At 46.3% G+C, this 26,461-nt stretch overlaps 1 protein-coding gene across 2 annotated transcripts in view; it reads right to left on the bottom strand.

Annotated features, from left to right (window-relative positions):
* The window catches only part of paxbp1 (PAX3 and PAX7 binding protein 1), a 57,859-nt gene extending 39,206 nt beyond the window's left edge, over nucleotides 1-18,653 (bottom strand). Inside the window, exons 1-6 of one of the 2 annotated variants that reach the window (XM_072513414.1) lie at nucleotides 18,095-18,653; nucleotides 6,246-6,371; nucleotides 4,298-4,492; nucleotides 3,604-3,819; nucleotides 1,532-1,635; nucleotides 597-817 (exon numbers count right to left, since the gene is read on the bottom strand). In XM_072513414.1, coding sequence (XP_072369515.1) covers nucleotides 597-817; nucleotides 1,532-1,635; nucleotides 3,604-3,819; nucleotides 4,298-4,492; nucleotides 6,246-6,371; nucleotides 18,095-18,530 — 1,298 coding nt within the window. In that variant the 5' untranslated portion in view covers nucleotides 18,531-18,653. The remainder of the gene's footprint in view (nucleotides 1-596; nucleotides 818-1,531; nucleotides 1,636-3,603; nucleotides 3,820-4,297; nucleotides 4,493-6,245; nucleotides 6,372-18,094) is intronic. The other variant, XM_072513415.1, reaches the window with a different exon arrangement.
* Between the last annotated feature and the right edge of the window lie 7,808 nt (nucleotides 18,654-26,461).

Below are 26,461 nucleotides of genomic sequence, written 5' to 3'. Positions count from 1 at the left end.
TCACTCAGCAACTTATATTGTCGACTGGGAGCCGCAAAAACCAAGATGTTTACACACAAATTACTTCTATTTTAGAAAGCTTAGATTTTCCTTTTCTTAGACTCCATGGATAGATGTGAATGGACATTATCATTCAAGTCAACTGAATAAAAATAGCTGCTGTCTTTGAAATAAACTTAATCTCATTATACTATCAAAATTGTAGCTGATTCAACACAATTGGTTGGATAAACTTTCATTTCACAATAGAAATATGTAATACATTTTCAGTCAATTAAATCTTGCCTTATGTCACACTTGCACAAGACTCTCTAAGATCCAATTCTTTAAAAGTTATTTGGAACAGTTTCAGAAGTGCAAATATGATATTGCATTCTTAAAACACAAAGACTGCAGTCACACAGTCATAAGGGATGTCGTGTTCCAAGACAACATCGAATACTGGCTGATGTCTTCTTATGTAGAATGTGTGCTGTTTAGTGAATGTCCCACGACACAATTCTGTCACTTCTTCAGCAGGCTGTTTTGTGCCTGAAGGATAAGAAAGCTATAGCACAGGTCTCAGAAGCCTGTTTGAGAGAGCTGGTCTGCCCTACCTGTCTTTAAGGCGTTTCTTTACCAAATCAATAGTAACAGGAGGCATCTCATTAATGGAAGGTTTGAAAGCAATAGCATTATCTGTCTTGATTGGTTTAGACTCTGTTGTTCCATAGGTGCTATATGTATATGGAAGGCTGTAGGAAGAACCATATGGTATAGCATGGTAGCTGTTCTGGTAGTAAATATTAGCTGCGTCTGTAGGATGGCTGCATTGCACCTATATAGAAAAGATACAGTATGAGTACATATTCTAATTTATTTTTAACAACAAGAGGCTTATCTCCTAAAGTGACAATACAAATATTTAAGAACGTTGCCGTTACACAACGCACACACAAACAAACACCTGACAGGACTAAATCTCACAATACTTTTGAGCCAAGATTTTCATAAAAAGCAACAAAGCAGCAAAAGGAAATTAACTGTATTAACTTCCATCTCTTCAGCATTTCTTACATACACAAATTTTGAAAAAAAAAATCTAGATATATGGTGGTCATCCCCTTTCTCAAGAGCTTTGTTTTTCGTTTATACAGAATGAAAATTCATTAGACACATTTTCAAAATCTATATATTTTAGGGAACTACAAAAGTTTCAGGATTTAAAAAATATATTGCACTAATTTGCACCTTCCAGAGTCATTGTGACTCTTGATTGAAAATCAGTTCACTATCTGAAATAGCCAACTGCAGGATGAGACTATGAATAAACAGTTAAAATTTACTTTAAGGATGCAAGGCTATCAGATTGTCAACATTTTGGTGGTGACTGAAGTAATGACTGAAAATGTTATGTTCATGTGATGGATAAATACCTCTACAGAACTATTTTCAAAACAGAAAAAATAAACTTAAATCAAAATTTCTTATCTGACATATGAACAGCATCTCAGTAACCTAAATTAACAGGTTAAATAGAGCAAAATGTTACCTGAGGGACACTAATTCCTTTCCTGATCTGCTCCTGTTCCCACATCTTTAATTCTTCATCCTGCTCGGTTGTGTCCAGCGCTTCGTCATCACTTCCTTCAATCCCTGTTCACCAAATAGAAACAAGTGAAGGCGTATCGTAGAGCATATACCTCTACAACACTTAACCCAACATTATTTCAATTATGAAGCACTTAAAAAATATATTATTTGTTCATGGGGTGGAGTCATTGCTGGCTAGCCCAACATTTATTGCCCATCTCTAACTGCCTTTCTTGAACAGTTGCAGCCTATGTGCTGTAAGAACACCCACAGTGCAGTCGGGATGGAAGTTCCAGGATTTTAAGCAAGCGGCAGTGAAGGGAACAGCAGTACAGTTCCAAGTTAGGATGGTATGTGGCTTGGAGGGGAACACTGAAGGTAGTGTTCGCGTGCATCTGCTGCCCTTATCCTTCTAGGTGGGAGAAGTCTCAGGTTTGAGACTTTTAGGGTCCTTGAGACTTTTAGGGTCCTTGAGACTTTTAGGGTCCTTGAGACTTTTAGGGTCCTTGAGGCTTTTCGCTGCCAGGTTGATGCTTTGTAACTACAAAGTTGAAAATAGTAACCTTTTTATAAAGAGCTTCCATTTCAATAAGGAAGCTATATCCGCATCCAATAACCTGCTCTGAAAACTCTGCCCCCATTCTCACATTGACATCCATAACAAATTCCAACACAGCAGCTGAAACAATCCACAACATTCTAAAACAATAAGCAACATTCTAAAACACCACATAACATTATTACAAAAGTCAAGTTACCCTATCTCAGTGTTAATGAACGCTTAAAAAAATTCTAGATTCCATATCTAGTTCCGCATCTTTGCTACAATCTAATCAGTCCTTCCTTGGGCCATACCCTATCTGTGTAACCAAGTTTTGTTAAAATCCCTCCATTAGCTTTGAGACATATTATGTACAAACAGGTGAAAACATTACCTCCACCTAAAGGGGCAGACGTAACAATAGTAAAACACTACAAGCTAGCAAAATGCTGAATTCCCACAGCTTAAATTGATAATTCTACAATATATTGCAATACCGTAGTGACGCTGGAACACTGCTAATATGTTGATGTTAATAATTTGACACCATAAACCAATTAGATTTGCTCAAAGAAACAACAGACATATTGCATATTTTGCCTCCCTTTAGTTATTTGTTAAAGTAAACTTGGACGGTCACTTAAAAAGGATGAATTAAAAGAGCACATTTACATTCCTGACCTTTTTGAAACATATGGTTGAGAGAAGTAAAACAGAATATGAAACAGATGAAAAGAATTGAAATACCAAACAACTATTCTTTCCCATAATATTCAAAACGCTCTGGCCCGGTGCAGTAAAAATAACACAGGCTATCAGCACTGAATTATTAAAAAGTAAACTGGACATCCATTTTCAATCACAAACTTTGAAATCAGGAAGATTGCAGTCCTAGATATTTGGCATGCAAATACATGGAAAGGTGTGAATTGACGAAACTAAAGTAAATTTGCCAGAAAACATTAGGGCTTGTCCATTCCAGTACAAGTACTTTTTAATGCCATTAACAACCTCAATGTTACCAAAAATGAGCTCTTGACAGTGATGGAAGTCTCATTTCTTGAGATTTTAATTATTGGAGATTTTTAAAGAAGTGCATTTTAAAAAGTACTTATTCTTTTAGAGTCTAACTACTGGTCTTAATCTCATCTTTCTTTATGTCTCTATTTTGCTTTCCATACAGATTTGGGATTGAATAACTATTCAAACTTAAACTTTACACTTCCTGGTTCAGACTCTGCATCTCTTTGTAGGAATTAGTCAATATAATTAGTTGATACATAATTGTTTCCCCTGTCAACATAGGTCCCAGGTCCCATGGTTAGGGTGCACACTGAAATTGATTTCTAATTAGCACATATTCGAGTGCAAAAGCTCATTGAAGGTTTGTAAGCAAGTGTGCATTATGAATAGGTGGCGCAGTTTGTTCATCAAATCCAGGCCATTAAATTATGCACTACATACTGTACTTGCACTGAGCAAATACTGACCTATTTCTTCTGCAATCTTTTGCCTTTGTGTTTTTTCCTTTACTGAAAAAACAATCCTGCGTTTCTCATCATCATCATCACTAGCGTCATTCTCATCTTCACGGACTAGTCGGTTTGTACTTGTCTCAATTTCTACAGCTGGACAATCCCCAAGTTCACGAGCCATTTGCCTCCTTTTGCGAGCAGCATGTATAAAAGCAGCATCTGGAATTTCACCTAAAACAAATAAGCTGCATTAACACACGTTGAAACCGCACTGTTTCCTTTAAATTAACACACATGGTTTTTATTTATATCGCTGAAAGTTATACACTGCACATATTCAGACAACTAACTGGTTTCTAATGTCTTTTAAATCACAGTATAGAGTACAAAGAAACAAAAGTAGCTCAAAAATACTAAACATAATGGTAATAAAGGACAGCTTCAATTTTATTTCCTAAGAAAGGCAGATTTTCTGAAGCAATATAGTAAAGCAGTTTTATAAAAGGTCACAACAAAGAATGATTCTAAGAATTATTTGTTCAATTCCTTTAAGAAAATATTTTTACTACTGCCAGGGCATTTAATGGTAAATTTCAGTACAGTGGCAACAAAATGCATTGCTTGCATTATGTTCAGAAACTTGCAAAATGGTCATTTGGATGTCAAAATGAAATTGCTTAAGCTTTTCATGCTTCTATATATTTCAGACCTGGTCGAAGTGCATTCAGTGTAGATAGAGTGTTAGTAAAGGCTCCCGCAGCCTTTGTTTTGCCTTCTTCATCCTGCTCATCACTGTCTACCTCCATCTCCTCCTCTCCTTTTTCACTTTGGCCATCATCTTGCACAGATTCCTTCACCAAAACAGGTTTCTCCACTGTGACATCTGCCAAGAAAGAAAATGCAGCTGCAGAAAGTCACATAATTGGAAATGTACTTGAGGAAGAGCATTGGATACTTTGACAAAAAGCACTGGAACTTGGACAAAGAGTCATCTGGACTTGAAAGATTAGCTCTTTTCTCTCCTTACAGATGCTGCCAGACCTGCTGAGATTTTCCAGCATTCTCTTTTGGTTTCAGCATTGGATACTTGTCAATTCCACATGAAATTTGTATTTCCACGAACAGGAAATCAACTAAAATCAAACAGTACTCTTTAGCATATGTTAGCATGACAAACATAACCTAAAATGAGATAATGCCATCAAGTTGCAGCTCACAAGGATCAACTTTAGATTTGTTTTTGACAAGTTGAATGATTGCTTTCACTGCAACTCCTGGTTAGAGGAATAAATTAATCCAGGAGTTGGCTCAGTTTTAGAAGTCACAAAATATAAATTTAAAACATTTTCAAGTACAACTAGGAAATAATATTGTCCAGTACTACAACACTGTCATGAAAAACCTAGCTATGTTAGTGGGCATAATCTGCAACAGTGCACTAATGAAGATGTTAATTCAGGTTTGTTTTCCGTTATTACAGATCATCATTCACATTTCCTCTATGCAGGGGAAATAAAACTGGTTGCATACATTCAATTTTCAAAGCAAATATATGCAAAAACTATATCAAAAGCTGAGTCATTGTTCACACAAGAACAAGTTGGTTTTGCAATTGTTGGTTAAATTATTTTGGAATAAATTATGGGAGTTAAGTTAAATAAACGTATGTTCAGCACCAATGACCAATTCTATAAGTGAACTTGCATCCTTTATATTGTAAATGTAATGACTGAATGGAACGTTTACCGCTATATTTTGATTCACTTGAATATATATGTTAAAAGTCATCCCAATTTTCACAACTTTGATAGATGATAAATACACACTCTTGTGTATTAAGCTAAAAACCAACACATTTATTCCGTGTTAAAAAAGTAAACAAACGTAATTCAGAATAAACAGCATTTTTACAGTAATTTACAAACTACACTGTCCTCATGGAAATGCCAAACCAGCAAACATGCTTTCCTAATTCTACCAACATAAAATTCACCTACAAAACATGGTCACCCCCGACAAACCTAGTCATACACCATCATAGTTCAGATTGACCAGTGGCCAAGAAAGTTCAACACCACCTTAGAAGGTGTACAGAAACAAGAACATTATCTGTATTTCATGTTCAATTATATTTTGTTAACATCTGTCAGTTGTCTAAGATGCTTGTCCAGACAACCATCCCTTTATACTCCAAAGATAGGGAGGGGTAAGGTCACATAGGGATCTCAGCATAAGGATCAGAATTTTAAGTTTACAACGTTCCTGAAGTGGAATGCAATGTAGGACTGTGAGCACAGCAGTGATGGATGAACAGCACTCGGTGCAAAAGTTAGCATACAGGTAGCATTTCCCCCCCCCCGAAAAGCTGAAGGATGGAAGATGGGAGACTGGACAGGAGAATAGTAGGGCACTTATTAGAAACTATGGGTTGGTTGAAAATGCACAAACTTACTTTGCTGAGAACTCTTACTATTTTTAAGATGGCCGACACTGGATTTAAATTCAGACCCGAGAAGTAAAATTCCACAATTCAAGGCTTGCAATAATGAAAGTAAATAGGTAATTTAAAATTAATTTACTGGTGACAACCACCACTATTCTTTACATTGGTAATGAAGGAATATTGAACTGTGCACCTCTGCAATGTTAATACTCACTTGAAACCTGAGAGTTCACATCACCTTTTGCCAAGGATTTTTCGAGATCCTCCTTGTACTCTTTCTTGAGTTTATTTACAATCTTTTTACTGTAATTTGACTTCTTGACTTTAAAAACCTCTTCTTCTGTAGCAGGGAAAAGGAAAGATAAATCAGGATGCTTAAACAACAGACAATGTGGAATTTACAGCCAGAAATGTTTCCACCATCAGCAAACATTTGATTTGCAAGTTCAACTTGCTTTAAGAAAAAGTAATCTTAATCATCTGATGAACAGAACAAAACTTGAAATTTCAACATGAAACAAGCATCGCTAATCACTAATATCTCGCACAAACATGCCTCTCTTTCTCCTACTCTCGACCATTTCAGGGATCAGAAAAGCTGCTATTCTGAGATATCTGCTACCAGTTTGAGGTCAATCGTGCTTACATTAACAACTTACAAAGTTCCTGGATCCACCATTCTCATCTTAACACTCTTCTTTTAATTATAAGAGATGTTTAATTGGTCATAATTCCACCCATTGATTACATTTTGTCCGATAAAAAACAAGTCAGGAACTATGGCTTTAATTTTCACAGAGACAGAAAGGTCAAAATGGCTTTGGAGCCTCGATTCCACAACTCTTGCCCGCCAAACCCAGCACCCACCACCTGCGGCTCAGGGAGGTAGCTGCACATGGAAAAGTGCAACTACCTTCGTACAAATGAAATTGAATTACTGGGATGTCCAAACCACAACATGTGGGTTTAGACATTTGATAAGTAGGTCAATTTCGGCCTTGGGTCACTGTGTGGAGTTTGCACATGCTCCCTGTGTCTGAGTGGACATCCTCTGGGTGCTCCGGTTTCCTCCCACAGTCCAAAGATGTGCCGGTTCGGTGGACTGGCACTGGTGTCCAAAATGGAACAGCCTCGCTAAACTGCCCTGCTGTCCAAAATGTGTAGGTTAGATTAAGGGATTAATGGGCTAGGGTGGGGGAGTGAACTTGGGTGAAATGCTCTTTGAGAGGGTCGGTGCAGACTCGATGTGCCAAATGGCCTCCATCTGCACTGTAGGGATTCTATAATTCTATAACCCTTTTCATTACTTTATTGATGATCAAGGGTAGGCTGGTGGGGGTAGTAATTACGTAGAATTTGTCCTGTTTCCTGTGTACAGGACATAACTGGGCAATATTTAATATTGCCGGATAGATGCCAGTGTTGTAGCTGTACTGGAACAGCCTCGCTAGGGGGTGCGCAAGTGTTTTGGAGCACAAGTCTTCAGTACTATTCCTAGATTAGTGTCAGGACTCAGAGCCTCAGCAGTATCCAGTGCCTTCAGCTGTTTCTTGATATCACATGGAATGAATCGAATTGACTGAAGACATCAGAGGTTCTGGGAACCTCCGGAGGAAGCGGTGATGGATTACCCACTTGGCAATTCTGGTTGTTGTTTGTCACAAATGCTACAGCCTCTTTTTTTTGCATTGATGTGCTGGGTTCCTCCATCATTGAGAATGGAGATAATTTTAAAGCCTCCTCTGCCAGTTCATTGCTTAATTGTCCACCAACATTCACGACTGGATCTGGCAGGAATGCAGAGCTTAGATCTGATCCATTTGTTGTGGAATTGCTTAATTGTCTATTACATGTTGCTTATGTTGTTTGGCATGCCAGTAGTGTTGTGTTGTAAGCTTCACCAGTATGATAGCTCATTTTTAGGTGTGCTCAGTGCTGCTCCTGGCATGCCATCCTGCACTCGCTAGGGTTGATTCCCTAGCTTAGTGGTAGTGATAGAGTGGAGGAATGCCCGACTATGAAGGTACAGATTGTGCTGGAGTACAATTCTGCGGATGGTCCACAGCACCTCATGGGTGCTAATTCTTTTGTTGCTAGATCCATTTAAAGTCTATCCCATTTTGCATGGTGGTAGTGAGGAATGGAGCAAAAGAGCAAGGTACTAGAAAGGGGATAAGTAGCTATAAGTAGTTAGGTAAAGTTAGGAGTAGATACTAATACAGGTGATTAGAGGATTAGGGTAGCGGACTTTTAAACATCTCTAGCTTGGGCTGGAGTAAATGGGTAGCAGTCTAATTGCGTGTAAGTGGGATTTCACAAAGCATGAAGAGGGGGATTGGCAGCCATTAGGACCATTTCTTTGTTACAGGAGAGACTGGTGAGAGGGGCCTCAGAATTAAGGAATGCGGAGGAAAGCCTATGGGAGCTTTGCATTTGTCACCGTTACCGTATTTGGTCGTGGGTATGTGAAACCCGATGCTGAATCCATGTGTGTGAAACCAGATGCTGTGCTCCCTTTGTCTCACTCGCTCTGGAAGTTTCAAGAGACATGGAGTCTCCTGCCTTTTTTATCAGAGTGAGTGGAGCTTGCAAGCTATTTGAAATAAAATAAATCAATACCTACAATCCGACTCAGAGACCAGACTGAGGGCAGAAAGAACTCAATATCGTCAGTAGTGTCACACATGATGAAGACTATCCTCGATGTGAAGATGAGACTGTGTCTCCACACGGACATTGCGATGGTCACGCCTACTGATACCGCCATAGACAGATGCACCTGCAGCAGACAGGTCGGTGAGGATGAGGCCAAGTATGTTTCCCCCTCTTATTGGTTCCCACACCACCTACCAAAATCCCAGTCTAGCTGCTCTTCTTTAGACTCGGCCAGCTTAGTCTGTGGTGGTAATACCAAGTCACTCTTGGCATTGGACATTGAAGTCCCCCACCGAAAGTACATTGCCACCCTCAGTGCTTCCTCCAAGTGATGCTCAACATGGAGGTCAACTGTATACCTCTGTGCCACCATCTCTCTTGCTGCTGGTATAGGATATAGCCAGGGTTGGTAATGGTGGTGTCTGGGAGATTGCCATACTGACAAAATCATACCTAACAATGTCAGGCTGTTGTTTGACAAGTCTGTGAGACAGCTCTTCCAATCCTGGCACAAGTCCCTAGATGTTAGTAAGGAGGACTCTGCAGATTTGACAAGGTTTGCCGCTGTTGATTCTAGTGCCTAGGTCGATGGTGGGCCATCCATTTAGTTTCATTCCTTTCTGTTTTCTTTGTAGCAGTTTGATACAACTGAGTGGCTTGCTCAGCTAATTCAGAGGGCATTTAAGAGTCAACCACGTTGCTGTGGATCTGGAGTTACATGAAGGACAGACCAGGTGAGAAAGACAGTTTTTCCGATAATCGACAATGGTTTATGATCATTAGACTTTTAACTCCAGATGTTTTTATTGAATTTAAATTCCACCATCTGCCATGGTGGGATTCAAACCCATTCCCCAGAACATTACTCTGGGTAGAGATTACAAGTCCAGCGACGGTACCACTGCGTCACCGCCCCTCCGATTTTCTCAACTCTGCACTCCCAACTCAGAAGCAAAGATTCAACCCTATTGCCAGTGAAGGGATTTTCCCCTCAAAGAAGCAGAAACTGAACCAGATTGTTAAAAAAAACTAAGTGGCGTTTGCACATTCTCTCCTTGTTTGCGTGGTCTCACCCCCACAACCCAAAAGATGTGCAGACTAGGTGAATTGGCCAGGATAAATTGCCTCTTGATTTGGGGGGGGGGGGGGGGGGGGGGGGGGAATGTTGGATACTTAAATGAGTGATCCCTTATGTCTAAAAAGTGACCCCTAGTTCTAGATTGTCCCACAAGAGGAAACATCCTCTCCATATCCACTCGATCAAGACTACTTGATCTTCAAGGTTTTCATCAAGTCGCCTCTTGCTCACATTAGGGACCTTCAAGCGGCTATTGGATAGGGACATGGATTACGGTAGAATGATGGGGTGTAGATTAATTTGTTCTTAATCTAGGACAAAAGTTCGGCACAACATCATGGGCCGAAGGGCCTGTTCTGTGCTGTATTTTTCTATGTTCGAAGTGCTTTGGTCATCATTATTTCTTAAATTTCTGACATTGAAACGGAGGTATGAAAACACGAAAAATGCTTATTTCACAACAACATTAAATTTTTGGGGGAGTGCTTGAGTACCTTAGTAACGCTATTACTCCTAAAGTTTGTGAAGCAGTTTGATTTCCTGGGAGCTATTGTTTTGGCAGTTGGAGAAAGCACCCACTTTGAATACCCACAATTCCAAGATGATCCCACTTTTATACAGACAGTTCTCAATCCTTCGGACATATTTCCTTCCTTCCCACATATTTAGAGTATTATCTAGAGATGTGGTCTATTTCCTTCTTCAGGGGCTTCTCACCATAACTTCATTGAAACCTACTTGTGACAATAAGCTATTATTATTAATTCTTGTTACCTCAAGAATTACGCATGTTGTCACATCAATTCCCTTGCTCCTAAAAATGAAACCTTACTGGTCTGTAAACATTAACCATGATGCTACAAGATGCAAACTTAATCCCCAAGAGACTGAGAATTGACATATTGACTTCTATTTAGCAGATCCCGCATCACCTGGAATACTGAAAGTCATCTGTGGGGGTACACTAGGGATTGATTCAGTAAACAACTAGAAGGAAAACTGTTTCAGCTATTTTGGAACCACAAATATCAGGCATAAGCTAGGTCAATAGCAAACTGCAAGGATTCAATTTGGGTGCACAATGGGCTAAATAAGCGGCAGCAATAATGTATTGAGTGGGGAAAGGGGAAGCATGAATAGTGATTTTTTTACCATAATAATAATCTTTATTGTCACAAGTAGGTTTACATTAACACTGCAATGAAGTTACTGTGAAAAGCCCCTAGTCGCCACATTTCAGCGCCTGTTCGGGTACACAGAGGGAGAATTCAGAATGTCCAATTCACCTAACAGCACGTCTTTCGGGACTTGTGGGAGGAAACCGGAGCACGTGGAGGAAACCAACGCCGACACAGGGAGAACGTGCAGACTCCACGCAGACAGTGACCCAAGCCGAGAATCGAACCTGGAACCCTGGAGCTGTGAAGCAACAGTGCTAACTACTTGGACCATTTTATATTGGAATAGGATTGCAATGCTTGGTTACTGTACATGTTAATAAGCTATATAAAACATCTCCTGAACATGTGACAAGTGGCCACTGCAAACAGGGGAAGGTATTAAAAGGCAAGTGTAATGCAAGACATTCATATAGAGTTTGAGCTTTGGCAGTTTATCGTGGCACTCTACAAACACAGCAATCCTTTACAGCAGTGGTTTTCAAAGTGGGAGACGTGACCCTGGATGGTGTAGAATGGGTCACCAAAAAGATCCTCAAAGATCGCCTGACCATTTTCTCTCTAGGTAAATTCTCACTGCAGTACAGTGTATGTACGTACATAAAAAGCAAGAGGGTAGCCAGGGAAAGGGTTGGTCCACTGAAGGATAGGCAAGGGAATCTATGTGTGGAGCCAGAGGAAATGGGCGAGGTACTAAATGAATACTTTGCATCAGTATTCACCAAAGAGAAGGAATTGGTAGATGTTGAGTCTGGAGAAGGGTGTGTAGATAGCCTGGGTCACATTGAGATCCAAAAAGACGAGGTGTTGGGCGTCTTGAAAAATATTAAGGTAGATAAGTCGCCAGGGCCTGATGGGATCTACCCCAGAATACTGAAGGAGGCTGGAGGGGAAATTGCTGAGGCCTTGACAGAAATCTTTGGATCCTCACTGTCTTCGGGTGATGTCCCAGAGGACTGGAGAATAGCCAATGTTGTTCCTTTGTTTAAGAAGGGTAGCAAGGATAATCCAGGGAACTACAGGCCGGTGAGCCTTATGTCAGTGGTAGGAAAATTACTGGAGAGAATTCTTCGAGACAGGATCTACTCCCATTTGGAACAAAATGGACGTATTAGTGAGAGGCAGCATGGTTTTGTGAAGGGGAGGTCGTGTCTCACTAACTTGATAGAGTTTTTCGAGGAGGTCACAAAGATGATTGTTGCAGGTAGGGCAGTGGATGTTGTATATATGGACTTCAGTAAGGCCTTTGACAAGGTCCCTCATGGTAGACTAGTATAAAAGGTGAAGTCACACGGGATCAGGGGTGAGCTGGCAAGGTGGATACAGAACTGGCTAGGTCATAGAAGGCAGAGAGTAGCAATGGAAGGATGCTTTTCTAAGTGGAGGGCTGTGACCAGTGGTGTTCCGCAGGGATCAGTGCTGGGACCTTTGCTGTTTGTAGTATATATAAATGATTTGGAGGAAAATGTAACTGGTCAACAAAGGTTGGTGGAATTGCGGATAGCGATGAGGACTGTCAGAGGATACAGCAGGATTTAGATCATTTGGAGACTTGGGCGGAGAGATGGCAGGTGGAGTTTAATCCGGACAAATGTGAGGTCATGCATTTTGGAAGGTCTAATGCAGGTAGGGAATATACAGTGAATGGTAGAACCCTCAAGAGTACTGAAAGTCAGAGAGATCTAGGTGTACAGGCCCACAGGTCACTGAAAGGAGCAACACAGGTGGAGAAGGTAGTCAAGAAGGCATACGGCATGCTTGCCTTCATTGGCCGGGGCATTGAGTATAAGAATTGGCAAGTCATGTTGCAGCTGTATAGAATCTTAGTTAGGCCACACTTGGAGTATAGTGTTCAATTCTGGTCGCCACACTACCAGAAGGATGTGGAGGCTTTAGCGAGGGTGCAGAAGAGATTTACCAGAATGTTGCCTGGTATGGAGGGCATTAGCTATGAGGAGCGGTTGAATAAACTCGGTTGGTTCTCACTGGAATGACGGAGGTTGAGGGGCGGCCTGATAGAGGTCTACAAAATTATATGGGGCATAGACAGAGTGGATAGTCAGAGGCTTTTCCCCAGGGTAGAGGGGTGAATTACTAGGGGGCATAGGTTTAAGGTGCGAGGGGCAAGGTTTAGAGTTGATGCACGAGGCAAGTTTTTTTTTTACACAGAGGGTAGTGGGTGCTTGGAACTCGCTACCGGAGGTGGTGGAAGCAGGGACGATAGTGACATTTAAGGGGCATCTTGACAAATACATGAATCGGATGGGAATAGAGGGATACGGACCCAGGAGGTGTAGAAGATTGTAGTTTAGTGGGGCAGCATGGTCGGCACGGGCTTGAAGGGCCTGTTCCTGTGCTGCACATTTCTTTGTTCTTTTGTTCTATGGCCACACGAGGCTGATGTAGAAACCGGTGCCGTGGGCTTCCTTGCCTCTCTGGGCCAATGTAGTTGGGCAGTTTGCAGTCAGAGACCTGTAAAATATTCTGTGGGTTGCATACCCTGCTACTGAGTTCAGCGTCAGGATCTGTATTATTTCTTGAGTACAATGTGGTATTATTTCTTGAGTTCAGTGTGTCACTAACAAACCCAGTGCGTTTTTTATCATTCCCTCAGTTAACCTGACATACAGCCTCCTCCAGCCCTACAAACTCCTATGTCCACTCCTTCCACTTCCGAATTGTCTCGACACCGGAGCTCTTGTCCTTCAAGGACGCTTTTTTCCCCCATCACCTCCCCCGCCGCTATCCGCCCTCTCTTCCCAGGTACTCATCCCCAAACATCCGTCTCTGCCCTCTGGCTACATGAACTCCATCAGGTGAATCGGTTCCTCTACCGCAAGGACTTTTGCATCTATCTTTATCGGAGCTTGAATTGTTCGCCAAAGATGGCATTAGCTGGTGACTAAACTACATTCATGTGTACAGGAGATGGTAAAATGTTGCAGGTATATGGAATGGAATGCCTTGCCACATTTTGCATATTGGCCAGCTGAGCTGTGCCCAGTATTTTATTTTTAAGCATGTTTTCAGTCTGTTACATGATTACCTGGGACACGGTACTGCCAGGCGTCCAGTGACATTCTGTCTGACCGCGTTTTTAGTTCAACAGTTAGGGCTCCCGTTTCTGAAGTTGAAGTTTTGAGTTTAATTTCCTATCCGGGGTAGTGTTAGGTTTTGAATGCGTGAACATGACGTTGTTAAAACTGCAATATTGAGCCCATTAATCTTTCCAGCGCTTGCATGCAATTTTCCTAATGCCAACAATGGGTGTGAAGAAATAAAATTAAATAATCCTGTTACACCCTTTAACAAGGTGTCACGGTGGAGCTGTCATTCAAGGTGAAACAACAGCTCAATTGACAATTTTTACATTCAATAATACAGAAGTAATTATGGAGAATCTTTTGTGAATGTGGCGTGGGTCATGGTAGCCGGCCATTCCATAAACGTGGGTCGCTGGAATAAACGTTTAAAAAACACTTTATTGCATATATTACGCAATTTTCAAAGCTCTCAATTATTTCTGACTTTTCCTCTCGTATATCAACAACCAAATATGGCTGCTGAAACTAGCTTTACATTGCAAGTGTCGATGTGGCAAAGACATTTATAAAGTTGATACTATGAAAGAGTAAGGAAGCTCAAGCAATTCACAGATTCATTTGAACTGTGTGCTGAATATACTCTTAAGCAGCTGTTTGAAAGTTTCTCATTCTGAGTTTTACCATTCAAATTAATTTATAACATGAGTGCATCAACAGGTTGCAACCCACTTCAGTGGTTTGAGTCATAAACCGTGGAACAGAACACTTCAGTGGTTTGAGAATCATAAACCGTGGAACAGAACTGTGGCTCAGTCACCCAGCTGAGAATGCACTTTACTTTGGGGATAGTTTTAAAAGGAAAGGAACTTTTTTAAGCTCTCTGTTCCAAAGGAAATAGGCCCACGTCTTTCCTTATCCTTATAACTGCAGTTTCACATCCATGATGCATATTGAGAAAATTGTATTGTTTACATATTATTGTTTAATGTCCTTTCTATAATTGGATATCCAAATCTGCACAGTAGCCTAACTAGTGCTTTTCATAATTTAAATTCTTCTTTATTCTTGCACTCTATGCCAATACTGTTCTGAATGGTGGACCTCAGAAGATTGTTATGTTTTAAAATGCCTCCTTTAACTCAAAATAATATTGGGAATTTAGGAAGAACTCCAGCTTAGAGACATGACTGTGTAATTTGGTTGCAATGGGGACAAATCTCAATTATAAATCTATTTAAATCAAGTGACAGTTTTCACACCTGTACACAGTAACTCAAAAAGGGGCAAGATGCTTTTTGGGTCAGACAAGGCAGATACTGCTTTGTGGAGTAGAGCAGCAGCTCGTTAGATGCTTGTAAGTGATTGCTTTCTGTTCAAAAAAGGGCAGAATCCATTGGACGTTTGAAGATATAATCAACAAGGAGCTGCGGAGGTGGTCCTCACTGGTGGAAGTTGGATTTGGAAGACTCAGGATGAGTGGAATGATTTTCACCAGTAGTTCTGAACTAGCATGGCAGGGAAACATGAGCCTGTGAGGGAGTTGGAAAAAGCTATGAACTTGTTCTTGTAATGCTACACATCTCCCAGAAGTGAAAGTGATTGTAAATTATATCTTAAATGCATTAGTCAGTTAATGCAAAAGTGCCTTTTCTTTAGTTGGGTGTCTTAATTTTCTGTTAAGTAATGTTTGTCCTGTGTTGATTTTAGTTTATTTGTTACAGTAAAAGTGTTAAAACATGAAATTGTGTCCTTTGGGAAATTAAACTTTTTTTTAAACTTCAGCCTCTACTGGGATTGTAATAATATCTATACAACTAAAATACTGCTACCCTTTTTATAGCTTCATATTTTAATTTTCAGCGAATTACATATTTAACTACCAATTCAGGGTCTCTCTTTTTTCTCATGTTCTATTGTCTTTTCATTAAGTATATGCTTTCAACCATTGATTTTTCTCAAAAAAGCATTACCTCAGACTAATCTCTGCAAATCTTTGCTTGCCCACACTTTGTGACACTAAAGTAATTTACATATATAAAGAACAATAAATACAGTACTGATCTCTGGGGTGTACCATTTCTAACCATTCTAAAATGAAATGAAAATCGCTTAGTGTCACAATTAGGCTTCAAGCGAAGTTACTACGAAAAGCCCTAGAATCTGATTTTTCTCAAAAATGCATTACCTCAGACTAATCTCTGCAAATTATTGCTTGCCCACACTTTGTGACACTAAAGTAATTGACATATGTAAAGAACAAAAATAAATACAGTACTGATCTCTGGGGTGTACCATTTCTAACCATTCACCCCACAACAAAATGAAAATACTGCAGATGCTGGAAAACTGAAATAAAAGCAGAAAATTCTGGAAGCACACAGCCGGTGAGACAGCATCTGTGGTGAGAAACAGAGTTAACATTTCAGGTTGTGATGACCCTTCACCAGAAACATTACACATTCACCCTAATAGTTTCCTGTCCACTGGCCAACTTTCTATCCATGAACTATCAGCTCTGATGAAAGGTCAGCAGTCTGGAACATTAACTCTTTCTGCCTGAGCTCCTGAAATGCTGCCTGACATGCTGAGTTTTAACAGAATTTTCTGCTTTCATTTCAGATTTCAAGCACCTACAGTATTCTGCTTTTCAACCCATGTTTAGGAACATAGGAACAGAAGTAAGTCATTCAGCTGTTCAAGCCTGCTTCGCCATTCAGTACAATCATGGCTGATTGGACACTTCAATCCCGTTTACATGTCACTAGCCCCATAGCCCTTTACGTTATTGTTTCCGCACTTCTTGTGACATACATTTGAACTTATCCCACAAGCCTCTCAATAGACAGCTTACCTAGCACCCTCTAATAAGACGAAAGTTACCTGAGCAGCCACTTCTTCAAAGAAAATTAACAGTTGCCAAAGGTGACCCACCTTCTGGAAGTTAGCACTGGCTGTGCCTGATTCTAAATACTTATCAATTTGATCTCAAATGTGGCGACACGATGGCACAGTGGTTAGCACTGCTGCATTACAGCGCCAGGGACCTGGGTTCGATTCCGATCTCGGGTGACTGTCTGGGTGGAGTTTGCATGTTCTCCCCATGTCTGCGTGGGATTCCTCCGGGTGCTCTGGTTTCTTCCCAGTTGAAACATGTGCAGGTTAGGTGATTGGCAATGCTAAATTACGCCTTAGGGTGGGGCTGCAGGAATAGGGAAAGAAATTGGGCCTAGGTAAGGTGGTCTTTCGAAGAGTTGGTGCAGACTCAAAGGGCCAAATGGTCTCCTTCTGCACTGTAGGGATTCTATGTGGATTCTACAAATGTCCAACAGACAACGCTGCAGTAAGGTTAACTAGTAAGGGCGGCACGGTAGTGCAGTGGTTAGCACTATTACTTCACAGTGCCAGGGTCCCAGGTTCGATTCCCAGCTTGGGTCACTCTGTGTGTGAAGTCTGCAAGTGCTCCCTGTGTCTGGGTGGGTTTCCTTCCATAAGCCCCAAAACACATGCTGTTAGATAATTTGGACATTCTGAATTCTCCCTCCGTGTACCAGAACAGGTGCCGGAATGTGGCGACTAGGGGCTTTTTCACAGTAACTTCATTGCAGTGTTAATGTAAGCCTACTTGTGACAATAAAGATTATAAAGGTTATTATGAAATGAAAATTGCTTGTCACAAGTAGGCTTCAATGAAGTTACTGTGAAAAGCCCCTCATCGCCACATTCCGGCACCTGTTCAGGGAGGCTGTTACTTTATTCATCGCTACTTTCTTGGAACAATCTCAACACAAATTGTACTGGTCATCGATTAATTTTGTTTCTCTCTGCACAGATGCTGAATCACAAGAGAAATGAAAGATTTGTAAACAGAATCAAACTCGGTAATTATTAGTTATATACCAGTTTAGCAGTAATGTTCAAACTTTGACACTTGTCATTAACTACTTTAACTCTCTCCACAGATGCTGCCAGACGTGTTGAGTTTATCCACTAGTTTTTATAACTATTTTAACTAGCTGTAGGAGCAGCAATACAATAACACATTCCTTTGAGAAGTCTCCCTCTCTCCCCGCACATTAAACTGAGGCCTAGGCCTGCGGACTCTCCTCACCTTCATCCTCATCCTGGAAGCTGAGTAGTGCGGCCTTGGGCGCTTCTTTTTCGCGGCTCCGTTTCTTGTCTCTGGCAGCGAGTTTGGTTGCAGCGATGCAGGGCCCGGGTTTGGCAAGATGGAGGCCTGAGGCGGCTTTGGGAGGCCCCAGGCCCGGCAGGGGTTTGATAAAAGGGAGAGCGGCGGGCAGGACATTCACAGGGCCCAGGGCCGGAAGGCACAGCGCGGGCCTGGCAAGCGACTGTGGACCCGGGCCCGTTGCCGGTTCGCTGCATCCCTGGAGCGGCGGCTCGGCGCTTTTCTCGTGGCTGTTGTTGGTGAGCGCGGCCTCAGCCGCCGGGCCCGCCTGAACTGCCTCCTGGTTTGGCCCGTCTTCCCGCTCCTCCTCCTCAGAGTCGTTCCGCCGCCTGAAATTTCTCCGCGATTTTTTGAACATGGTCACCCGGGATGAGGGGAAGGGAGGCGGCGGGAACAAAATTCGGGGCCTCTGGACCGACAGCGGGGTAGACCGATAGAGCGACGGCGGCTCCCAGTGAAGCCCAGTCACCGCCCGCCCGTCACAGCGCCCCCCAGAGTCACTGCCCGTCACAGCGCCCCCCAGAGTCACTGCCCGTCACAGCGCCCCCCAGAGTCACTGCCCGTCACAACGCCCCCCTAGTCACCGCCCGCCCGTCACAGCGCCCCCCCCCCCCCAGTAATCGTCCGCCCGCCACAGCAGCCCCCCAGAGTCCCGTCCGTCACAGAATCCCAAAGTCCCCGTCCGTCATAGAATCCCCAGAGTCACCGCCGGCCCGTCACAGCGCCCCCGAGAATCACCGCCGGCCCGTCACAGCGCCCCCGAGAATCACCGCCCGCCCGTCACAGCGCCCCCCAGAGTCACCGCCCACCCGACACAGCGCCCCCCAGAGTCACCGCCAGCCCGTCACAGCACCCCCCAGAGTCACCGCCCACCCGACACAGCGCCCCCCAGAGTCACCGCCCACCCGACACAGCGCCCCCCAGAGTCACCGCCCACCCGACACAGCGCCCCCCAGAGTCACCGCCCACCCGACACAGCGCCCCCCAGAGTCACCGCCAGCCCGTCACAGCACCCCCCAGAGTCACCGCCCACCCGACACAGCACCCCCCAGAGTCACCGCCCACCCGACACAGCACCCCCCAGAGTCACCGCCCACCCGACACAGCACCCCCAGAGTCACCGCCGGCCCGTCACAGCACCCCCCAGAGTCACCGCCCACCCGACACAGCACCCCCCAGAGTCACCGCCTGCCTGTCACTGCGCCCCCCCAGAGTCACCGTCCACCCGACACAGCACCCCCCAGAGTAACCGCCGCCCCGTCACAGCACCCCCCAGAGTCACCGCCCACCCGACACAGCACCCCCCAGAGTCACCGCCTGCCTGTCACAGCGCCCCCCAGAGTCACCGCCCACCCGACACAGCACCCCCCAGAGTCACCGCCTGCCTGTCACAGCGCCCCCCAGAGTCACTGCCCACCCGACACAGCGCCCCCCAGAGTCACCGCCCACCCGACACAGCACCCCCCAGAGTCACCGCCGGCCCGTCACAGCACCCCCCAGAGTCACCGCCCACCCGACACAGCACCCCCCAGAGTCACCGCCTGCCTGTCACAGTGCCCCCCAGAGTCACCGCCCACCCGACACAGCACCCCCCAGAGTAACCGCCGGCCCGTCACAGCACCCCCCAGAGTCACCGCCCACCCGACACAGCACCCCCCAGAGTCACCGCCTGCCTGTCACAGCGCCCCCCAGAGTCACCGCCCACCCGACACAGCACCCCCCAGAGTCACCGCCTGCCTGTCACAGCACCCCCCAGAGTCACCGCCCACCCGACACAGCACCCCCCCAGAGTCACTGCCCGCCTGTCGCAGAGTTCTCCAGAATCATCGCCCGCCTGTCACGGAGTCCCCAGAATCACTGCCCATCACGGCGCCCCCCAGAGTAACCGCCCGCCCGTCACAGCGTCCCCCAGAGTTACCACCCGCCCATCACAACGTCCCCCAGAGTCACCGCCCACCCATTACAGAGTCCCCAGAGTCACTGCCCATCACAGCGCACTCCGCAAAGACATCACCTGTCATGGCATCCCACCAGTCACCGCCCATCACAGTTGCTCCCCAGTCACCAACCATCACCAGGCCCCCCCAGTGTCACTTGTCATCACAGTGCTCCCAGAACCACCACCCCTCACTGCGCACCCGAGAGTCACCGCCTGTTGTACCCTCAATAACGACGCTTAGTGAGTAAAACGGTTTAAAGAAGGCTTTAATAAGCTAAGAACTAGCCAGGTCCGAGCCGGGTGCTAATTGGGTGCCGCCCACAAGGGGGCCCCTTATATACGGCTCCCAGGTGGGTGGAGCCAGAAGCGCAGTCCCCCAGGGTTCCAAGCCCGGTCTTAAAGGGGACACCACCTTACATGATGGCAAGGGTACAGTAGTACAGTAACCATTCATCACATTCACCCCCTATTTAAAAAAAAGTCCAGCGGGGTTGAAGTGCCATCATAGGTCCATTCGTCTCGGTGGCCTGATCGTCCTTATCGATCTCCTCAGCTCGGGTGGTGGTGCGGCGGACACGGACGTCTTAGTCGAGGGCACGTCCGGGAGCACGGTGGTCGGAGCCTTGGTCCGGGTCAGGGTAGGAGATCGGGGCGCAGGGGGAATAGGTTGGGCTGGGGATAGCGGTGCCGGCGCCGGCAGGGTGTGTAGAGGGGGGACGCTAGGGGGTGTGCGCAGTAGGTACCCATCAACGGGTAGTAGGGCCGGGAGGGGGGGGTGTTGTAGTGGGTGCCGGGTCCTCCAGGGGAGCTGCGAGGGAAGGGGCGTCTGTAGTGGGGGAACCAGCGGGTGCCAGATCCCAGAGGGAAACCATATCGAGCCTGCCGTTGGGGTACTCGACGTAGGCGTAACTGGGGTTTGCGTGTAGTAATCGGATCTTCTCGACCAGGGGGTCCGTTGTATGGCTCCTCGTGTGCCTCCGGAGAAGAACAGGTCCCAGAGCCGTCAGCCAAGGTGGAAGCGAGATCCCAGAGGTAGACTTCCTGCGGAAGACAAACAATCGGTTGTGAGGGGTCTCATTCGTGGCCGTGCAGAGGAGCGATCTAATGGAGTGTAGGGCATCGGGCAGGACCTCCTGCCAGCGGGTAGTTGGGAGTCTTCTCGACCGTAGGGCCAGAAGGACAGCCTTCCACACTGTTGCGTTCTCCTTCTCCACCTGCCCGTTTCCCCGCGGGTTATAACTGGTCGTTCTGCTCGAGGCGATGCCTTTGCTGAGCAGATACTGATGCAGTTCATCGCTCATGAGAGGGCAGCACGATAGCATTCTGGATAGCACAATTGCTTCATAGCTCCAGGGTCCCAGGTTCGATTCCGGCTTGGGTCACTGTCTGTGCGGAGTCTGCACGTTCTCCCCGTGTGTGCGTGGGTTTCCTCCGGGTGCTCCGGTTTCCTCACACTGTCCAAAAGATGTGCAGGTTAGGTGGATTGGCCATGATAAATTGCCCTTAGTGTCCAAAATTGCCCTTAGTGTTGGGTGGGGTTAATGGGTTATGGGGATAGGGTGGAGGTGTTGACCTTGGGTAGGGTGCTCTTCCCAAGAGCCGGTGCAGACTCGATGGGCTGAATGGCCTCCTGCACTGTAAATTCTATGTAAACTATGAACGATGTACCCCGGTCGCTGTGGATATAAGCGGGGAAACCGAACAGGGTGAAATGCTGTGCAGTGCCTTTATCACGGTTGCAGAGATCATGTCGGGGCAGGGAATGGCGAATGGGAAGCGGGAGAACTCATCGATAATGGTGAGGAAATAGGCATTGCGGTTTGTGGACGGGAGGGGGCCCTTGAAGTCCATGCTTAGTTGCTCGAAGGGCCCCGAGGCCTTCACGAGCCGAGCCTTGTCGGGCCGGGAGAAGTGCGGTTTGCACTCCGCACAGATCTGGCAGGCCCTGGTGATGGCCTTGACCTCCTTGGTTGAATAAGGTAGGTTGCGGGACTTGATAAAGTGGACGAGCCGGATAACCCCCGGGTGGCAGAGGTCATTGTGGATGGCTTGCAGGCGGTCCTCCCGGGGGTTGGTGCACGTGCTGCGGGACAGGGCATCTGGGGGCTCGTTGAGCTCCCCTGGACGATACTTGATATCGTACGTGTAGGTTCGATCTTCCACCTCAAAATTTTATCATTTTTTTATTTTGCCCCGTTGTGCGTTATCAAACATAAAGGCGACCGACCGTTGGTCGGTGACGAGGGTGAACCTCCTACCGGCTAGGTAGTGCCTCCAGTGCCATACAGCCTTCACAATGGCTTGTGCCTCCTTCTCGACTGCAGAGTGTTGAATCTCGGAGGCGGTGAGGGTCCAGGAGAAGAACGCTACTGGTCTGCCTGCCTGGTTGAGGGTAGCAGCCAGGGCAATGTCTGACGCATCGCTCTCTCCCTGGAAGGGGATAGTTTTGTCCACCGCGCGTATAGCGGCCTTGATGCGGTTGAAGGTCAATCGAGCCTCAGCCGAGGGGGGAAATATCATGATCTTTATGAGTGGGCGGGCTTTGTCCGCATATTTGGGGACCCACTGGGCGTAATAGGAGAAGAGCCCCAAGCACTGTTTGAGGGCCTTGAGACTGCGGGGAAGGGGGAGTTTCTTTAGGGGGCGCATGCGGTCGGGACCTAGGACCCCTTTTTCCACGACATTGCCGAGGATGGCTAGCCGGGTTGTGTAAAAAACGCATTTTTCCTCGTTATAGGTCAGGTTAAGGGCTCGGGCGGTCTGGTGGAACTTTTCGAAGTTTGTGTCATGGTCGTGCTGGTCATGGCCGCAGATGGTGACATTGTCCAAATACGGGTATGTAGCCCGCAAACCGTACTGGTCCACCATTTGGTCCATCGCCCTTTGAAAGACGGAGACCCCATTTGTGACGCCGAAAGGGACCCTGAGGAACTGCAAGAGCTGGCCGGCTGCTTCGAAGGCAGTATGGGGGCGGTCTTTTGGTCGGATGGGGAGCTGGTGGTAGCCGGATTTGAGGTCAACCGTGGAAAATACTCGGTATTGGGCGATCTGATTTACCATTTCTGCTATGCGAGGAAGGGGGTACGCATCAAACTGCGTGAAGCGGTTTATGGTCTGGCGATAATCCACGACCATCTGTTTCTTATCCCCGGTCCGGACTACCACCACTTGCGCTCTCCAAGGGCTGTTGCTAGCCTCGATGACCCCCTCTCCCAGTAAACGCGGGACCTCTGACTTGATAAAAGTCATGTCTTGGGCACTGTACCGCCGGCTCCTGGTGGCGACAGGCGTACAGTGAAGAGTGAGGTTCGTGAATAGCGAGGGGTTGCGACTTTCAGTGTCGCAAGACTGCATACCGTGAGGCAGGGGCAAGGGTCCGCCAAACTTCAGTGTCAGGCTTTGGTGGCTGCACTGGAAGTCCAGTCCGAGCAGCAGGGGGGCGCAGAGGTGGGGGAGGATATAAAGTTTGAAACGGGTGTATTTGGCATCCTGGATCAAGAGATCCGTGATACAGTACCCCTTGATTTGTACCGAGTGGGACCTGGATTTGAGGGCTATGGTTTGGGACGCGGGATGGGTGCGCAAGGATCAGCGCCTTACTGTTTCTGGATGAATAAAGCTCTCCGTGCTCCCGAAGTCGAAGAGGCATGAAGTGTCGCGCCCGTTGTCTTGGACCTTCATCATCGAGTTCTGCAGATGTTTTGGCCGAGTTGGGTCGAGGGTGATCGCTCCCACTCGCAGGTAGTCCGAGTCCTCAGCTGAGTCGGACTCGTAAAATGGCCGCCACCGTCGGTCGCACGTGTCGGGTCGGGAAGATGGCCGCCGACAAGATGGCCGCTCCCATGATTCGCACGAGGCAGATGACGCGTCAGAAGGGGGTGTGTCGGGTCGGTGTGCAGCCGCATTGCGAGGTCTGCGGGCCTGAGAGCCTGATGTTTGGGCCGGCTGTTCTTTGTTTTTCTGGCCCCAGGGACTGGCCAGGCAGGCCCTCTTCTTCCCGCAGTCGCTGCAGATCGCGGAGCGGGCTGGGCAGCGTGGGCGTGGATGCTGGCCCTGCCCGCAGAAGTAGCACGGTGTGCCCCCCAGGATGAGCGGGTCACCGCGCAGCGCAGGCCCGTAACGTGGCTGAGTCTGAGGAAGTCCGAGGGGGGCTCGCAGAGTCCACGGGGTACGGACCCAAATTTTGTCGGGCCACCTCCAGCGAGGAGGCGAGCGTTCGCGTGTCCTGGAGGTCTTTTGCCCCGTTTTCGAGTAGCCGCTGCTGGATGTGGGTCGAGCGGATGCCGGACACAAATGAGTCTCTGATGTGCAGGTTCATATGGATTTCTCCTGTCACATCCTGGTGGTCACAGTCCCTGGCAAGTGCGGTGAGTTTTTCAACAAATTCGTCTAGCGATTCCCCCGAGCGCTGCCGGCACGTAGAGAGCAGGTGCCTGGCGTGTACCTCGTTGATGGGTTTGACGAACCGCTTGCGGAGTAACTCGACCGCCTCTTCATAAGTATTTGTCTTTTCGAGCGTGCCGGAGATTCCGTGACTCACCCGGGTGTGGAGTAGGTGCAGCTTGTGTGTCCCCAGGATGGGGGTCTCTGAGGAGTCCAGGTAGGCCTCGAAACATCGGAGCCAGTATTTAAAAATTTATTTTGCCTCCGGTGTCCGTGCTTCCAGGTTGAGCTTCTCTGGTTTTAGGCCTGCGTCCATCCTGATGTAGTTTAGCTTATTAAATTGTTGTACCCTCAATAACGACGCTTGGAGAGTAACACGGTAAAGAAGGCTCTAATAAGCTAAGAACTAGCCTGGTGCTGAGACGGGTGCTAACAGGGTGCCGCCCACAAGGCGGCCCCTTACATACGGTTCCCAGGTGGGTGGAGCCGGAGGCGGAGTCCCCCAGGGTGCCAAGCTCGGCCTTAAAGGGGACATCACCTTACATGATGACAAGGGTACAGTAGTACAGTAACCGTTCATCACACCACCTATTACAATACTCTCCAGTCACCGGCAACCGTCACAACGCTCTCCCTCCAGAGTCACCACCCATCGCAGCGCCCCCCCCCTCCCCCCAAAGTCACACCTCAACACAACACCCCCGGAGTCACCCACCCTTCGCAGTGCCCCCCAGAGTCACTGCCTGTCCCAGCAACCCCCACAGCGTCACCACCCTCCCAGAATCACTGCCCATCACAACATGCTCCTGAGTCTGCCTATCACAGAGTCCCCCAGAGTCACCACCCATCGCAGCACGCCCCCCCCCCCGCCCCGAGTCACACCCTGTCACAACACCCCCGGAGTTACCACCCTTCACAGCGCCCCCGAGAGTCTTTGCCCCTCACACTACCCCCACAGAGTCACCACCCTCCCAGAGTCACTTCCCATCACAGAGTCCCCAGGGTCACTTACCATCACAGTGCCTTCCCAGAGTCACTGCCCACTCATCACAGTCCTCCACGCCCCCCCCCCCCAGAGTAATTGTCGAGAACCAGAGAACCCTGATTTTAGCTGCTTGGCAAAATAACCAGAGGTGACATGAGGAAAAGTTTGTTTTCCACGCAGCGAGTGGTTAGGATTGGGAAATGCCCTGCCTGAGAGTGTGGTGGAGACAGATTCAATTGTGTCTTTCAAAGTCTATTGGGTAATTATCTCAGGAGTAAAGATTTGAAAGACTGTGGGGGAAAAGGCAGAGAATTGGGATAAACTAAGTTGCTCTTGCAAAGAGATGACACAGACACAACGGTGCTGTGTAAAAAGAGGTTTATTTTAATATTTTGGTATTTATTGTGTTATTTTGTGAATCAGGCTTGTGGCTGTGGTTATGTGTGTGACTAATTTAATTAAGTTATACACTGTGTGCATACAGAGTTGAGAACATCAAATGGGATCTCAGTGTGAACAACAGGCACTTAGAGTAAATATGGTCAAGTAATTAAGCCATGGGCAGAAACTTGCATGAGGAGATAAAGAAGGTTTGTTGTGTTCAGGTGTTAAATTTCAAAAGGAAGTAAAAAGGGTTCACAACTTGGAAAAGTAATTGATAAATGAAGTGAAGTTATTACATTTTTATTTGACCCTAAAGTGGAGGTAATAAGGAAAACTTAAAATATATTTTTATTCTGGGAGAGGTACATTTCAAACAAGGGTAAGGACAATAAAATCAAGTTGAAAGATGGGGAAAATACTTAAGGAGAGATGCGGAGAGCTTAGGGGGTCGCCATAGAGGACCTCCTGGAGTGTACTCTGTGCTGTAAGAGAACTGCGAAGATGCAAAGTGAGGCAGCTTCCAGCCAATCCAGAAAGTGTCTGTTTTTTTCAGAAAGCAGTTTTATACTAGCTACCCAGTTAAGCCAGAAACGTCTTA

The sequence above is a fragment of the Scyliorhinus torazame genome, chromosome 8, assembly GCF_047496885.1.
Source record: "Scyliorhinus torazame isolate Kashiwa2021f chromosome 8, sScyTor2.1, whole genome shotgun sequence".
Taxonomy (NCBI): Eukaryota; Metazoa; Chordata; class Chondrichthyes; order Carcharhiniformes; family Scyliorhinidae; genus Scyliorhinus; species Scyliorhinus torazame.
The sequence above is the reverse complement of the archived record's forward strand: the minus strand, read 5'-3'. Positions and strand labels throughout refer to the sequence as shown.